The following is an 18,149-nucleotide window of genomic DNA, read 5'->3' on the forward strand; positions in this document are numbered from 1 at the left end:
TTATCTGAGCTAGTCTTAATGTTATACAAACTCTCTCGTATATGATCCCTTAATGCTCTATCAGTTTTACCAACATAGAATTTATTACATGTAACACAGCAAGCTAAATATGCTATGCGTTCAGTACTGCAGGTCGCTGGGACCTTAAACTCACACCTTCTACCTCGATCTGGATGGCTAAAATGTCCTGAACTATCTATATATTTACAATAATTACAAGAACGACAAGGTTTGGTAACACCCTCTGTGACTGTATAATTATTGTTAGAAGGTCTCCCATTAATAAGCTCGTACATAATTTCACTCAGTAGGTACTGTTCTTTTACATCTGATGAAGCAGCATATGTAGCTACGAAAGTGCTCATGTTAATTTTGAATAAATAATTTTTTGTTTTATGCAAGCACCCTGGTTTCATCTCAGTGCACTTTTTTGGCAATAAATGGAAAATGTTTTCTTTTAGGGCAATAGCTAAAGGCTTGGATCCTTTTTTTGCTCCCACACCATCTGTTTTGGAATTCTTAGTAGAACTCTTTCGTCAAGGTTCAAGCTATTCTACCATCAAAGTTCTAACAGCAGCAATTTTTAATTTTCATGTTGGACAAAATGATACTTCTGTGGCCTCCTTAAAAATCTCAAAAGCCTTTCTTAAAGGAACCTTTTTGCTGCGTCTCTCCATTAGAGATCCTGTCCTTCCATAAGATATCACGATCATGCTCCAGTCTCTAACTCAACCTCTCTTAGATCCTGTGGCCACCACTGATATTAATTTTTGAGTTGGAAAACAATTTTCCTAGTCACAATCACTTTTCAAGACAGGTTTTGGAACTGCAACCATCTTAACTGGTTTTCCATAAGGCTAGGGTTTCTCTAAGAACTAATGAATCTTTCCTTCCAAAGGTTGCATCCATAACCGACTTAAATCAATCCATAGATTTACCACTGTTCTTTCCCACATTTTCTAACAAAGAAGAATACATTTTCCATGTGCTAGATGTTCATCGTCAACTGAGTAGAACACCTTTGTCAGATCAAACAGTTCAAAAAATCTGATCAACTATTCATTGGTACAGCTGTTACAAAAGTTATACTATCTAGATGGCTGTCACATTGTACTTCCTTTGCCTTTGCTAAGATGGGTTTAAATTTATAGTCCAAACTAATGGCTCATTCAGCTACAGCAGTGGCTACCTCAACAGCCTTTTCTAAGAGGACACCCATTGATGACATATTATTGCTCATTATAAGTTGGATATGCAATGCAGATCTTGTTCCTCCTTTGGCTCCACAATTCTCAGGAATGTCCTTCCTGATATCACCCAAAAATATAGCTTGGGAATCGGTCTCATATGTTGAATAAGGCAAAAATAGACAACATTGGATACAAAAGTTATGTACTTACCATAACAATAAATATATGTTGTCTTATTTTCATCTGATTACACCTCCCTTCCTTCCAACCTCCTTACCAAATTGACATTTTTATGCATACCTTTGAGATGATTGAGTGGTTGCCATGCCACACACTATCTGTTACCAGCACTGTCCCATAACTTTGGACCTTTTTTCAGTTTTGGATTTAGGGTTAGCACAATTTTTTTCATACATACGTCTGAATATTTGGACATAGGGCAAACTCAATCTGAGGTATTAGGTTAGAACTGAGGGAATTGTGGGTAAGGGAGGAACAGTTCAACAGAAGGGGTTGGAGGGGCAGGTTTATCTCACAGTGGATACTGCTGATCTCCATCAACATAAAACAAAGCTCATCCCAGTCTATATTCAAGCGCAACTTGAATCTATGGATGGGAAACAGAAAATTTACCTCAGGACTGTCCCCTGCACTACAAAATGCTTTTTCCCATGCATAGGTCCCCTCAAATTATTTATGGTATGATCCCAGTTATCCTCACTAAGGGTAATAATTAATTATTACCATGGGCTGGGTAAGACCAATCTAACACCAAATGGGATAAGTTAATTCAAGCACCAAAAGGGAAATTAGCTAGGCTTAAAATGACCTGCAAGGGCAACTAGTCTTGTACTTGCCTATGAACCTATGTGCTGTTAATGTGCTGCTTTCTTTGGTCTTATGGTCCCGGGTTTGACTACTTCAGCCTCCATATGCATACTGGGTGACACCGAGTAAGTCACTTAACCAGACAGTGCTTTGGGTCAACTGAGAAATGGTTTCCTGGCATAATGGTTAAGAGTTGGGGTTAGTATAATGGTGAAAGCGTTTACCTCATACACACAAGGTAGAGAATTTGATTAGGGGTGGTGTTGGCATAATGGTTAAGGTCTTTACCTCAGAGATAGAGGATACAGGGTTTATTCTGGTCGCTGATTATTGTCTAGACTTATAGCAGTCTGCACACTAATAACCTAATATTTGCATATGAACCAATGAATCTTTAAGTATTACTGGGAAGTCACAGTTAAGAACTTTGATATCATTTTTATAAAAAGTACTTTTTTATTGCAATGTGTATCCAATATTCAGTTTGTTTAATAAAGATCCCAAAACAGTAAATTGTATGCCTCTTCTGATTTTTATTTGTTCAGACTCTGTCACAGGAAAATAAAAAAGGAGAGGTAGTGGTCTCTTTTTGCTTGCTACACAGGGTACAGCTGAATTAACAGTATGAATGTTTCAGTCTGGTGGGGCTGTTGAGAATGTTTCATTCATTATCCAGCTTATGCCTTTTTAAATTTGCTTTAATGGTTAGGATAACTATATATGAAAAGCATTTTGCTATGATTAGTTGTTTCTTTGGTACTAAATACTAATGATAGTTTGAAGTCTAGAATTGTCATTGTTTTTGGTAACCGCTTCTAGTTTTCAGTCCCTCTGTATCTTGTGTGTGTGTACTCTGGTATGGCTTGTTTCATTTCAGACACTGTACTTTGATAACTGCCGAAATATCACCCACACATACATGTTTGTGTGATACGGTGTTGGAGTTGTTTAAATGTCAGTTCTGTAGCCCTGGGGTTGTACTGGAAGGGAATTTATTTAAAGTGATTGTTACAATTTTTATGCACCTATGGTTTACAGTTAATTTTATTTCCGAGTATAGTCCTGATGTTAAAGCTGTAAGTGGTTTGAAAAACAAACAAAGATTATGACATTTCTGATACTTTAGTTTGACTGTTGTCTGATTTTTTCCTTTATATCTCACTCACACACACACACACACACACACACACACACACACACACACACACACACACACACACACACACTGATGTCACCTTAGGTACTGACAACAATTTACATATACCATCAAAACATTCTGGGTAATCGAAAACACCATATTTCTTTAGAGGAACAGCTACTTACTTTCATTATGGTTTCACTAATAAATCATCCCGTGTTAATTTTCAGTGTAGGGTGTTCTACTTGACAGACACAGTGGACATTTTGCTTTGCTAGGGAGTAAGACTGTCCAGTTACTGCACTCAGCAAGGAAAACATTTGTAGGTCATGAGGCATTGTGGGTTCAGTCTTTCATGATGTTATGTCATGAGTTTTCAGCTTCAAGAAAATTTTCAAGGGGTCATCCTTATCAGCAAAACTGACTGCAAAAATAAAGCACTTTTATATTAAACCCTGTAAATGTTGCTATTGTATAAATAAGGAGATTACTCCTGTCGCCAAGGCTAGGTTATTTATACCTCTCAGCCTCTTATTACAAGAATTCTAGACAAAGCCAAAATGGTGAGTGGACAAATGCCCAAAATCAGGGTTAAATATAGTTCTTATAAACTAGGAAAACTGATAGAAAAACATGTTTTGAATTAGTATTTTCTGAAGGATATGAAGTGTGAAACTCAAATGTCTGCCGTTATTTAGTGACATCAGTCCTGAGTGATTTGCCAGAAAACTACTGGCTAAAAATGCGAGAATAAATCTGGACATTCTGCGAGGTTATGGGCAGTTGAGAGATGTGTTTACATTTGCTATAGAAAGTATGACTTGAAGCAGACCATGTTAATTGTCATTATTGTTATTGTAGATCCTTTGCAGTGGACTGTGTTAGTTATGCATGTCCAGTAACATTTCCTCATGTTACTTTCTCTTACTGGTACAGGTCACTCTTTATTAACAGTTTTGGAAACTGTGTTAATGATACCCTTGTAAACCTTGTATGCATATTCTCAATTGTACAGCCTTCAGTGATGGCTATCTCTTCTTTGACAATTTCCCCTAATGATGCAGCCATGGTGCGGGTGTTTATTTGTGGTTTTAAATGCTGCAGCTCATCACTATAGACCGGTTTTGTTCTACATATACTCAGTGATAATGTTTTACTAAGCATGATGTTATATTAATTTTGGGAGTGTAAGAAAGAAGCCCCCATTACTGTTTTGACTTCTTTGTAGTTTAGTTGTTGCATGTTTTTATCAGCTAGTCTTGCAGCGTTTCAGAGAACATCAAGAAAATATAAAGAGGCATATTTAATGAGCAGTGTAAAGAAGTGGAAGAAGACAATAGAATGGGAAAGAAAAGAGCTCTATTCACCAGGATTGGTGATATTAAGGGAAACTTTTGGGTAAAACTGGGCATGACAAAACACAAAGATGGGAGGGGCCTAAAAGCAGCAGAAAATATTAAGAAAAGGTGGCAGGAATATAGCGAACTATACAAGAAGGACCATATCAGTAACACATATGGCTGTGTGTTCTCTGATGTAGAGACAGACATCCTGGAGACTGAAGCTAAATGGGACCCTAGAACGCCATGCTAATCATAAGGCTGCAGGAAGTTATTGAGTTTCAGCTGAACTGATTAAAATCCTGCAAAATGGTGCAGTAACTATGAAAAACAGGATATTATACCATGACCCCCCATTAATATTCAAAAACGTGCACGCTGATTGGTCAGCGTGCACGTTGTAAATCGGAGTTATAGTAATGGAAAAAGGTCTGGTCTCCCGGACTTTTTCCATTAGTATAACTCTTTTTTTTTTTACAGCAACGGAGAACGCAAGATCTCCGTTGCTGTTTACAGCCTGTCTCGCTATGTTAAACCCATTTAACATAGCGAGACACTTTAAAAAGCAACGGAGATCTTGCTTTCTCTGTTGCTTTTTTCAAAACTGTCTCACTATATTAAATGGGTTTAGCATAGTGAGACAGCTTTAAAATAAGCAACGGAGATTCTCCGTTGCTTTTTTTAAAGCTGTCTCGTTATGTTAAACTCGCTTAACATAGCGAGACAGTTTGTAAAAAGCAACTGAGATCTTGCTTTCTCCGTTGCTTTTTTCAAAACTGTCTCGCTATGTTAAATGGGTTTAACATGGTGAGACAGCTTTAAAAAAAGCAACTGAGACTATGTTGCTTTTTTGAAAGCTGTCTCGCTATGTTAAACCCATTTAACACAGTGAAACAGTTTGTAAAAAGCAACTGAGATCTTGCTTTCTCCATTGCTTTTGCCCACAGCTCTGATGTACTGCGTAGGCATACGCATGCGCAGAACATCAGAACTGCCGCAGAATACCAGACAGCTGCGGAAGGGCAGCAATGAGGCATTATACAATGCCATTATTTAAGAAAAGTAATTATTTTTTTTCTTAAATAATGTCATTGTATAATAGCAATAACCCACTTCTGGGTGTGGGTAATGCTGGATTTACCCACGGTTGGCTTTGTTTGGTCCCTCGGGCTTCGCCCTTGTGACCAAACCACGCCAACCGTGGGTAAATCCAGCATTACCTACACCCAGGCGTGGGTTATTGCTATAGTGGCCACTGGATTGGAAAAAAGTAAATTTATATTCCAATCCCAAAAAGGGCAACACTAAAGAATGCTCATATTAATGAACAATTCTCTTGTTTCATATACTGCCTAAGTAATGCTAAAGATTCTGCAAGCTAGACTCCAAGAATACATGGACCGAGAACTGACAAGACATGTAGGCTGGTTTTAGAAGTGGAACAGGAACAAGAGCTGAAATTGCCAATATTCTCTACATGATAGAGAAAACAAGGGGAATCCAGAAACATTTTCCCCATGCTTTAATAATTACTCTAAGGCTTTTGACTGTATCATCTATAGCAAACTGCGACAAGTTCTTAGAAAAATAAGGGTATTTGCCTCCAAAGTAATGTGCATGCAGAAAAAAGAAGCAACAGTTAGAAATGAATATGGAACAACTGTTTCAGAATTGGAAAAGGAGTACAAAAGTCTATAAACTGTCACCCTATTTATTCAGTTTTACATGCTGAATCTATCATGCAAAATGATGGGTTAGATAAATCAGATGTTGGAATCAAATTGCTGTGAGAAATATTAACAGCCTTAGGTATGTAGAAGATATCAATCTGATGGGTGAAAGTGAGGAACAGTTGAAGAGCTTGTTGGTGAAAGTGAAAGTGTAAAAACTGGCTTGCTGCTCAACTTAAAAAAAATAAAATGATGTCATCTAGTCCCATCAGTTCTTTTAAAATAGATGACAGAGAAATGGAAGCAATGACAGATTTCATTTTCCTGATCTCAAAGATCTCTGCAAAAGGTGGTTGCAGCCATGAAACCAAAAGGGTCTTATGTTTTGGAAGGAAATGTATGGCAAACCTGGATAAGATGGCAAACCCGGATAAGATTTTAAAGAGCAAAGACATCACATTATCAACAAAGGTCTCTATACTCAAAGGTATGTTGAAAGTTGGATTATATATAAGGCTATGCACTGGAAAATTGATGCTCTTGAACATGGTGCTGAAAAACATTTGAGAATTCCATGGACTGCATGAATATCAACTCAGTCAGTACTTAGAGAACAGCCATGACTGTTCACTAGAACACCTAATAGTAAAACGAAAACTCAGATACTTTGGCCGCATAACACAAAGACAGGGTTCACTAGAGAAAACACTGATGCTGGGGGAGATCAAAGGCAAAGGCAAAGGAAGAAGGGGAAGACAGAGGCTAAGATGGACAGACAGTATTATTGAAGCACTGAATATTAGTTTGCAAGAATTAAAAGTAACAGTGTTCGATACAGGAGACTGGCAATGCTAAAGTCTCTGAGGTTACGAAGAGTTCAGCTTGACTAAATGACTAAACAACATTTTTTTAACTTATTTTTATTGGATTAGTTTTCAAATCTTCCATTATTTTGATTGATTTATTTCTCTTTACTGCTGCTTCAGCTGTTTTTGCTTCAGTCTTTCTTACTGCATTTGTCACTAATAGAGTTATTCCTTAATGTTTTATCAAGGCACTATCATTTTGCTTTAGTTAACCCAAGTAAAGTTTTTTTTATTTTTTCTCTGGTACAACATGATTCTATAAACATATTTGTTAGCAACTTACTGAACAGCAAGTCTTACACAGTTGGTTAATATATTCTCACTTTTAAGTTCTTAATATCTAAGTTCCTGTGTTCTAGCAGAGACCATCAAGAAATACAGACTTCTTCATATTTTATTTTCATCAATCCACTGATTGATGCCCCTTCTGAACAGTAGATTGCTTATGGTTCTTAAGTTGAAGAACTGTAACACCATAATTTTTCATCAACAAGCTCTTCAGCTCTTCCTCACTTTCAGCCATCAGAGTGGTATCATCTGCAAATATGTCTGCAGAATCATTATTCTTTCTGTAAATCGCCTCTGGATGATTTCTAAGACATACAGCTCAGTTTATGAGTAAGAACAGAATATATTATTAAATTCTAATACTGGCTATAATAGGATTTCACACACATTACACAAAACAGTGAAATCACCAGAGCTAAAACTTTAAAACAAATAAATTACTTGGTTCCCGATTCTATTCTTGTTGGTTATAGAATCTGATTTAAAGCCTAACTTGTGCTGGATTATATGGCACAAAGTCTTTAAGTCACAAATAACAACCAGGTTCTGCTAGCTAAGTAACATATAATTTAATATTTGTTTGTTCCCAAAATGCATGATTTTATATTTCTTGATGTTAAATTCAAAACCAGTTTCCCTATTCGCTGATTGATAAACCTCCTGTTATTTTAGTTAATAAAGTCAGTATATTCAGTTTTTTTCAGGCAGTATCAATGTACCAAGCTGGAAATTAGCTAAGCAGTTTTGTTGTGGATATGTTTACCAGTCTAAGCTTTCTTCCAATGTGCTGACCACAGCAACAAATGCAGTCAAAATATGATTCGGTACATTACACGTGGAAGGGTAGAGTGCTATTAACTTTGTTTTTAGTTATTACTTTAACACAAGATTCATTCACCAAGTCCTGCTGTAATTTCAGATGCCATAAAAATTCATTGAGAAAACTTGAACTAACATGGTCACATAGGAATTGTATTATTGTCATACTAAATCACAGAGAATAACAATAGGGTCTTCTATCATAGCCGACTTATTATGTGTTTCAAGACCTAGATCTCAAAAATGTTATCTGGAATGAAGAGAAACTGGACAGGTGAATCTGATCTGTTATGAGAACACATAAGTAGATATGATCAAAACTTCTCTACTCCACATACTGCATGATACAGGAAATGTTGGGGTGGGACCTTTCAAAAGGTATAAAACATTAAGCTTAGCCACACAGACAGCAGGCCGAAGCAATATACCCATCTAATAAATCGACAGCTTGTAAAGTTGTTACAAACTTCACTATGCCACACTTTTGTATGTGTATGTCTGTCTGTCTGTCTGAGGCAGTGAAGTGTATAACAACTTTTAAAGCTGTGAAGATGCTTTGGATGCTGTTCTCCAGTGGCCACTGCTATGTTCTACTGAGAGAACAGAGCTTAGCAATACTGAAAGATGCCTAATAACGTTTTGTTAAGCACCCTTCAAACATTTTTTATTTTATCTGTTTATTTGGAGCAAATTCTTGGTGCTGCATGCACTACATGTAAATCAATACATGGCTCAACTGACTACAAAATGGCCTTTTACTTTGTAACTTAAGTTCCTCAGCTTCCCTCCAAATACCCTTCTGCTCCTACTTTAACTGCTGTAGCACTAAACAGGGTATTTAGAATAGCATACATATACAAGAGTACAACCTTTATTTCTGATACAAAGCTGTGTATCCCGGAATTCCTCCAACCAAAGCTACAATAAGGTAGTCTACACTATTTTTCACATCACATTTGTTTCTCTGTTTTGGTTGTTTTTGGTCAAGTTTAACATCAAAAATAAATTTAGCAGTTCCCACAACTCCTTTCTACAAATATGAAGAAAAAATCAGAACTAGCCTATACTCTTGTTGGATAAAGTATCTCTTATGGTATCTGGTTTCTCACCACTACTCCCTGTGAATACGTTAAGATACTGTTTACATCCCTATGTGCATTTTGCAAGTCCTTTGTTGAATTTTAATTTAATTTAATTAAAGTTCTTAATACCTGAAAAGTACTTAAACACTGCATGAACATTAAAACATGGAATACTGAGATAAGCAAGAAGATATAACAATATAAATTACATGCAACAGCTTTGGAAAATAAGTCATATGAAGTTCTATGATAAAGTGCAGTATGTAATAATTACTATAAATACTATGCTGAACTGCGGTGGTGGTGCTGCGGGTAGCATTGTCACCTCACAGTAAGACATTGTCCTGTTCGATTCTCAGCTAAAGCGTCTTCTGTGTGGAGACATGAGTGAATGGGCATACCTTTGTTGAAGGTTGTGCGTCAGAGCTGGCAACTCGGCACGTAATAATCTACTGCCAATCATTAGCAGACCGGAGTTCCGCTGTGGCGACCCCTAACCGGGAAAAGCCGAAAGACACAACAACTATAAATACTATGCTACTCTTTCTGGGCCTTCCATTCATTACAGACATTATATCGAGTATCCATCTGCACAAAAGTGAACCAGGTGCAGCAGAAAATCTTTAGAAGACAATGTGCAAGGAAAGCTGAAGTAAATATCAAATAAAATATGCTGCATTCAGAAGCAGAAATAATTCATCTTATAGGTTCATAGGACGATACTAGGCTATTGGTCCGGAGGCCCTTATAAGCCTAGCCAAGAATTTCACCCATGTTCCCACAAAGTCAGCACCTGTTTTGCCTGTCCAGCAGGGACACAGGTGGGATCCCAGGGGTATATTTTCTGTTTCCCATCCAGTCATCCAGGTTCCTCTTAAACAGGGCTAGTGAGGTACTCTGCTTGACATGGAGAAGTCTATTCCACAGATGGGAGAGTTGATGCGACACAAATCTATCCTGCCAGCAAGTTTATTAATGTCACAGACCAGGTTGAGACCTTGCGTGCAGGTTGCGCAAGTGGAGTTTGACTTACAGATATGCAGCAACTCCATCAAGGCTGAGTCTGAGATGGCCTTGTATGCCAGACACGGGTCACCTCTGAGCAGTTTGTATGAGACTAAGTATAGGGACAGGGCTTTTAGCCTGTCTGTATAGGATAGGTGTTTGAGACCCTGGATTTTCCTGGTCAGGAACCTCTGTGGTCTCTCCAACTGTTGCATGTGCTTGGCAAGGTACATGCCGAAGGGGACACTGTACTTGATAATGGGTCTGATAAGGGAGAAGTACAGGGATATTATGACTTGTTTCTGGATGAAATACCCTTAATAATGAGGTGGGACATGTAGAAAGCCTTCCGTATAAAGGAGACAACATGGTGGTCAAAAGTCAGGTTGCTATCAACCTCGGTGCTCAAGTTCCTCACGACTGAATGCGTGCTTAGTACGTTATTAATGTGATAATTAGTGTGGACACCATTTTCCCCAAAGGGGATAATGATGCATTTCTTGACATTCAGTTTGAGGCCATGCTTCTGGCACCATTCATTAGTTTGGTTAAGACCCTCTTGGAAGATGTTCACATCACTAGGGGAATTAATGACAGTGCCCAGCTTCCAGTCATTTGCAAACTTGGTCAGCTACAGACCACTGGTTTTGGCTTGCACATCAGAAAAGTATATCCCAAACAGTAGAGGCCCCAAGACCGATCCTTGGGGTACACCGCTTGTTACGGGTCTACTACTAGAGGTGGCTTCCAATATTTTGACTGAGTGGTTTCTAACAGTTAGCCTGATAGCTGCCCATCTGGTAACATATGGGTTGACGCATAGCTGGGAGAGTTGATCTACTATGCCCGAGTGGGGAATAGTGTCAAAGGCTTTGGCTAGGTTCAGGATAGGCAGTGTGCACTGTCTTGCCCTCATCCATGGCTATGGTAACTGTTTCAAAGAAAGCGACCAGGTTTAACAGGCATGATCTTCCTTTGACAAAATCAAACTGTGTGGGATCAAGCATTTGGAGGTTGCCAATGTCTTTGTTTATAAGGTCCATGATCATGCATTCCATGGCCTTGCAGATCAGGCTAGTTAGGCTGATGGGCCTATAACTGCCTGGCTTGGTGGATGCTCCACCTTTGTGCGGAGGGATGACAGTGGCTGTCCACCATTCTGTTGGGATGAAGCTGGTGCCTAATGGTGTGAGAGCTCTTGCCTGAGTTCATGTAGGACACAGCCAGGGATGTTGTCGGGTCCCATGGAAGCTGTATTTTTTGCCTTTGAAAGGGCATTAATAACCTGCTCCCTGGTCATGAGAGGAGGGGGACAGGTGCTGGGGATGTCCTGGTTTACTGATGGGGGGACGGGGGGGGGTGAAGGTTTCACTGAACTTGTCTACCAGCAGGTTGGCTATATCTATGGCATTTTTTTATGTGGTATTCTTGACCACCAATTCACAACAGAGTTGTAAGTTACCTTTGAGATTGCGGACGTATGTGAAGATGGCCTTGTAATTATCCTTGGTGGATGTGGCCAATTTGGACTCAAAGTTAGTCTTAGAGGATTTCACCAGTGACCTTATTTGCTTGTTCAGACAAAGGAGAGATTTCTTACAACCTGGCACCTGCTCCTTCTTGGCCCCGGACAGCAATTTTTTTCCTTTTATTATAAAGTCTGTTTATTGCCACTGTCCACCAGACAGGTTTACTCTTCCTTGAGGAAGATGATTTGGTTCTTTCCGGTATTGCTGAGTCCATGCAGCTACAAGTGCTCATATAGTTTTTTGGTGCAGGCCTGGACATTACTGCTTGATTTAACTGAAGGGATGGTGGCTGTGAAGCTGCTTATATCTGCTCTCAGGAGATTGAAGTCAGCTTTGGGAAAAAAAATTTTTTGACGCTGTCAAGGGGGGGGGGGTGTCAGGGGAGGTGGTGACTTCGAAAGCGATTGCTTTATGGTTGGATCTTACCAAGAAGGATGACACTGTAGGGGTGCTACAGTGGCTACTCATGTTGGTTAGTACCAGGTCCAGGATATTTTCACCTCTTGTAGGGGTGTCGACCAGCTGACCCAATGCATTGGCACTGACAAAGTCGAGGGATCTCTGGGAATTCGTGTTTGAGCTAGAATAGGTCTTCCAGTCTGTGGTTGAATAGTTATAAGTTGCCCAGGATCAGGGTAGAGAGTTGAATCTTGATGGAGTCAAGTAAGTCTAGATAGGTGGAGTGGGCCTCCTGAGTCATGGTTGGGGGTCTGTAGCTAGCTATGATTTGAATTGGTGTTTTGTCAATAGTTAAATGCACCTGGAATGTCTCCTGTGTGTCATACTGTATGACCAGCCTGGAGGTGTGTATGTCTTTGATAAATATTGAAACTTCACCTCCTTTGGCTTTGTAGCCCTCTGTTTGGGGTCTGAAAGTATGGCAGGACAAGTAATCTGGTAAGGCTGGGGTGCTCTCCTCAGCTTTGAACCAGGTTTCAGTGACTGCACATATGTCAGCATCTTCCAGGGTGAGGAATGCTTGCAATGAGTGCAGTTTCATGTTAAGACTTATAGCATTTAGCAGCATGACCTTTAAATTTCGTTTAGAAGAATTTTTCACGTTGGCAATTTTGTCCTTCTGACTTTGCCTAAAAAAGGCACTATGGGGGAGGCAACAGCCTTTGCCAGAAGCCTGAAGCCCAGGGGAGATACATGAAGGTAATCTCTGGCAAAACATCATGGTCTGTCAATCATGTCCTCCCAGGCTGTCAGGTACTGGATCCCCTTGGAATGACACCAGAAACTAAGCTAATTGTTAAAGTCAATCATTTTCTGTTTGTACTGAGGCAACATTCTGAGTGACAGTAGGATGCTGCTTCAACCTCTAAACAGGTCTTATGTATTTATTGTTTGTTTACCAAGTGAATAGGCTGATACAGTCCCTTTTCAGTCACAACCTGGGCCTAAGGGCATTCACAATAACACAAAACAAAACAAGAAACACTGGATAAAACTTACCAGTAATAGGTCGCACAAAAGAATACAGTGAGCAAGTTGTCAGTATACATTGCGTAAAATACTTATGTAACTTTTGAAAAAATAGACATAATTGCAACATATATAATCTAGAAGTATAAATTGTAGTACATACACACATTCCTTATTTTTTACCACCTCAAAGAAGATGATCAGGTGAGTCCAAAAGGAAATGTAAATTCTATATAGTACACGAAGCTCTGTGACTACACTCAAAACCTGCTAAATTACATCCTGGTTCAGCAGTGCTACAGCACGAGACCCAACCTTAACAATGCTTAGAGGAGTGCTTAACAATTACTAAGCGCCCCTATGCATTGTTAAATTCAGGTTTGCCCTAACAGCAGACAGCACTGACCACTAAACAGCAGCAGCGGGGCATGAAATGGCTTTGTTTCAACTCCTGTTTCTGCCTGCTGTCTGCTAAAGTATACACAGTACTTTGGTTGCAACTGCTTCCCTTACACAGAGAATATGTAATAAGATCAACCACTTCCCCACTGCTTTACTGGCTTTCAAAGCCAGCACAAAATGCCATTTTTTTTTTTAAATCTTTCATTCTATTAACATGTAGTACATGGAGCATATAAATCTCCATGCACCACAAAGAATTAGGATCAGATCTCCAACTGTAACTACATATCATATGCTCTCAACATGGATGCCAAGATTCATCGAACACATAATAACTAAGTTATGATCAGCGACCCAGTCACGATCCTTTATATCATATTGAACATTACAGAGTAACACATGCTCTGCTTTACGTTGAATCATACTATTTATAAAAGACTCAATGCACTACAAACTCTCACAGAGTCTTAACTGCGTGGTTTCTGCCTGATCACTGTACTGCATGTGACAGTAACAACAAATATTTTTTTTCAGCTTTCTGGTGCAGTCATGAAATATCACAAAGGTTAGCCAGAACCACTTTCATTGCTTCTATAAAACTTGATACTGCAGCTCAACAAGTCTGCATGATATAAAAAAGACAGATTCAAAAAAAAGGCCCATATAAATCCCAAACTGTATAAAATATAAATCCCAGACTATATAAAGTATACAAATATCATTTATCAAAATAAAAGAAATAATCACAGACTTTTAAACTTACTTTAACTTCATTGTCTATGTAAAACCAATCCAAAAATTGCAAAAAGCCTTAAATTACTTGTGTATTTCTTGGAATGAATCAGTATTTTGTAAATATCACGCAGACTTAAATTTAATATAGTTTTACAGTATAATTATAAAAAAAGGGGAAAAATAAACTCATTTAAAAAACTCTGAATACTACTCAGATCTAAAGCTGTACAAACCTTATCCAAATTACGTTGATAGATATCATTCAGACGTTTTACATAATCATCCCGCTTCTCTTTAATTGTGCTGGAAATGAACATATGATTTCTATTATTAAAATTATAACAATGAAGGAAGGAGAACAGTTCTTTTGTATATTTTCAGTTACAGAATATGCAATACTTTTTACTGTTTTAAGGTTTTCAGTGACCTACCAGAAAACTTGGACAATTCCATGTATGCCTCTAAGTCCTAAACATCTGGCCACTTTCTATTTTGTGACATCTTTTCATCAACAGAAAGATTTACCCAGTTGCATTTTAATGTACAACAGAAAGAAGGCAAGAAGTGCAGACAAAGTGCTGTTATCTGAAGAACTCACCATAATCATTTGATTCTGCAATCTACTCCTATTTCACTTTCTTTCCTTTGAAACTACTGAGTTTATTGCATGTGTTGCTGAATTTAAACAGACCTAAATGCTTTTCACTAAAAGTAGCAGCCCCTCCATGTCAGTTTATAGGCTGACTAGAATATAGCCTTTCTGTGAGGAAGGGACTCGGGCTGTATAAGCTACAGGGTACACTCACAGATTAGAGAAAGCTATGCCCCCCAGTTACACAAACAGGATCTAACAAGCCAGCTGACCATCAGTAGCATTACAGCGTATATTGCTCTCACTTGCTCTCTCACTCTCTTTCTCTTATGTAGGTACCAAAATTAATTAATTTTCTGTTGGCCATATTATTCCCACAAGGCTCGTGACATTTGCATTACATTGTGATAGACACTAAGCTGATTTTGCAAATTCTGCTCTGTTTGAAAGTTTGTAGGTCAAACTTTTGTTGTTGGTCTATTGCAACATCTTGTAATTTAGTTTGAGGTACATGTTTATGGAGATATTTGTTAGTGAAGTAATTTTAAAATCACAAGTTCAGTATTGTGTTGCAATTGGAGTAAAACAGGAAAGTTTTCTTTTTTGGTGCTAAAAAGTAAAAAACAAACAGTCATTTAGATATTTCTTGATGTTCTGAAAAGTTAGTTATGTAGTGAACTGGGGTTGACTTACAAGTTTTTTTCAGAGTAGACAACTGTGGAGTCATCTGCATATTGTATTAAACAAGAGTTAACAGTATTCTTGTACTTGTCATTAATGAATGAGGAGTATGTTTGTTACCATCATATGCATTGAATTATGTCTTAAAAATAATCATATAACCATTGTATGGTACTTTTGCTAATGTCAATGTTAGAAAGTGGCAAAAGCTTTGAATAGGTCCAGAAACGGGGAAGTCACTAGTTAACCTTCACTTCTTTGTCTTGAAAAGTAAGTACAGTTGTTCCAGTGCTGCATCCTCGACATAAACCATGTTCTGTAGAAGACAGGATTTTTTAATTAAGGCACCAAAAATCTGACTAAGTACACATTAGTATTTTAGATATGGACAACAGTAGGGGTCTCTCAAGTGTTGCTTTTGTTTTATGCAAGGATATACATATATAGGTCTGGAATGCTTCCAGATCTTTGGAACATATTTTTCTGTTATAGAACTGTTTTTTTAAGACTAGTGACAGGAAATGCACTTAAGTTAAGTATTGTTATGGCTCAGTCATATTCCAAATGGGTGTAAAAGACCTGAGACATACCTACCTGGAATAGATGAAGACAGACATGATAGAGCTCTTGGACTATGTGTCGCAGGCCAGTATAAGCCTTGCACTGAGCAGCATTCTACCTTTGCCAAGGATGATGCTGCAGTACCAACAGAGGATAAGTGACTTTAATATTAAACTGGCTTAGTTTTTGGTGTTACTCCAAGGGGGTACAATATTTGTCTGCCTAGAGGAATACAATAGACAGACAACACTTCTTTGCCAGGGATGTTCTGCACCTCTCCCTCCTATGTTTTCAAATATTGACTAAAACTTTGTCTGCCCTCACAGTGCCTTTCTGGGTAGCACCAAACTGATAAACCTACCAACACAGCTAAACCAACTCATAATAATCTAATAATGTTAATGCTCAACACCAGGAGTCTTAACAGGAAATTCCACTCTCTGCAAGCTTTCCTCATCCTGGAGGATACAGAAATCTGTGCATTTACCAAGACTTGGTTTAAAGCCACAGAGAGTATCCCAGCAGTGTAAGCTATAATGCCTTCCACACATTAAGAGCAGGTACTGCACAGGCAAGGTCTACAGGTGGAGGAGTCTCAGTTTGCATAAAACACAAACACATCTCAAGACTGGTCAAACTATACGACACACTGGAGCTTCTCCATGACTAACTTAACAGAAGTAAGTTCCATACATCCTCCTCCATAACTCAGGGAAGCCCATACCATGTACTTCAACCACAAACACTCCACATTCAACCCCACAAAATATTCATGGGCAACTTTAACTACCCCAACATTAACTGGGTATCATACATGACCTAAATATGCAGGCCCAGAGAATTCTGGACTTTGTTAATACAAAGCACGCTTGAACAGCTAGCCTGCACATCCAGCAGGGCACAAATATCCCTGGCCTGGTCCTCACAAACATGGGCAAACAATGCACTCCCCTTAGTGTAAAGTCCTCATTGATCAGGCTGGACCACAAAGCTATCTCCTTTGAAATAAATATTAAGCCCCGTGACCCCAGCTAACCCCAGAACATTTAAAAAAATATTCCAATATTTCAAGACTAACTACCTCCTACTAAGCGACAGTCTAGCAAAATTCCAAGCCCCTCTCTAACCATGAGAACATAGATGTCTATTTGGAATTGTTAACAGAAACCCTGTACAATCATGTAAATAGCTGCACTGAGATGGCTGTACCCACAACTCCAAAAACAAGCCACCCTGGTAGAATCCCAGTATAAAATAGGTTGTATATACAAAAAAGAAAGAAAATCATGTCCAAAAACAGAAAGAAAATGGCCCATAAAGGTAAAAACTCCCTCATCAATCTGAATAAACAATTCAGGGAATTAATCAAATCCACCAATGCCAAATCTGAGATAAAAATAGCCTTCTTCATTTATGTCTGTAACCTTAAAGGGAGCACTCAGCAATATGGTGAACTAATGGTGAATGGAACCACATATAGAATCAGAAGACAAAACAAATCTACTGTCTGATAAATTTAGCTCCAAATTTACTCCACTATCGTCCCCCATCATCCAGCAAAGAAATACCTTCCACCATATCTCCACCAGCTATCACTAAGGAAAGGGTCCTCACTGTGCTACTTAAGGCCAAGAATACTGCTTCGATGGGCCCTGATAGTACTCCAAGATGCCTCCTGAACAGCATGAAACATGACCTGTGAGGCCCACTAGAATCTCTATTTAACCATGCTTTGGGACTAATGAACAGAGAACTGCAACAATTATCTCTCTGCAGAAGGGGGGCTACTATAGACCTGGGGAACTACAGACTCCTAAGTCTGACCAGTCTCATATGCAAAGCTGTGGAAATAATTATCATAGATCTGATAAACAGTGATATAGGAAACCTACAGACAGAGGACCCTACTCAGTTTGATTTTGTCAAAGGCAGGTTTTCCTTACTTAACCTGGTCGACTTCTTCAAAAAGGTAACTAAAGCTATGGACAAGGGCAA

General features: G+C 38.6%; 1 protein-coding gene across 1 annotated transcript in view; it reads right to left on the bottom strand.

Annotated features, from left to right (window-relative positions):
- Positions 1–18,149, bottom strand: part of GSR (glutathione-disulfide reductase) — a 300,254-nt gene that overhangs the window by 200,984 nt on the left and 81,121 nt on the right. Inside the window, exon 4 of the mRNA XM_044059619.1 lies at positions 14,554–14,623. Within this exon, the coding sequence (XP_043915554.1) occupies positions 14,554–14,623 (70 nt within the window). The remainder of the gene's footprint in view (positions 1–14,553; positions 14,624–18,149) is intronic.

This window comes from Protopterus annectens, chromosome 17.part0 (assembly GCF_019279795.1).
Source record: "Protopterus annectens isolate FY-2018-M chromosome 17.part0, PAN1.0, whole genome shotgun sequence".
Classification (NCBI taxonomy): Eukaryota; Metazoa; Chordata; order Ceratodontiformes; family Protopteridae; genus Protopterus; species Protopterus annectens.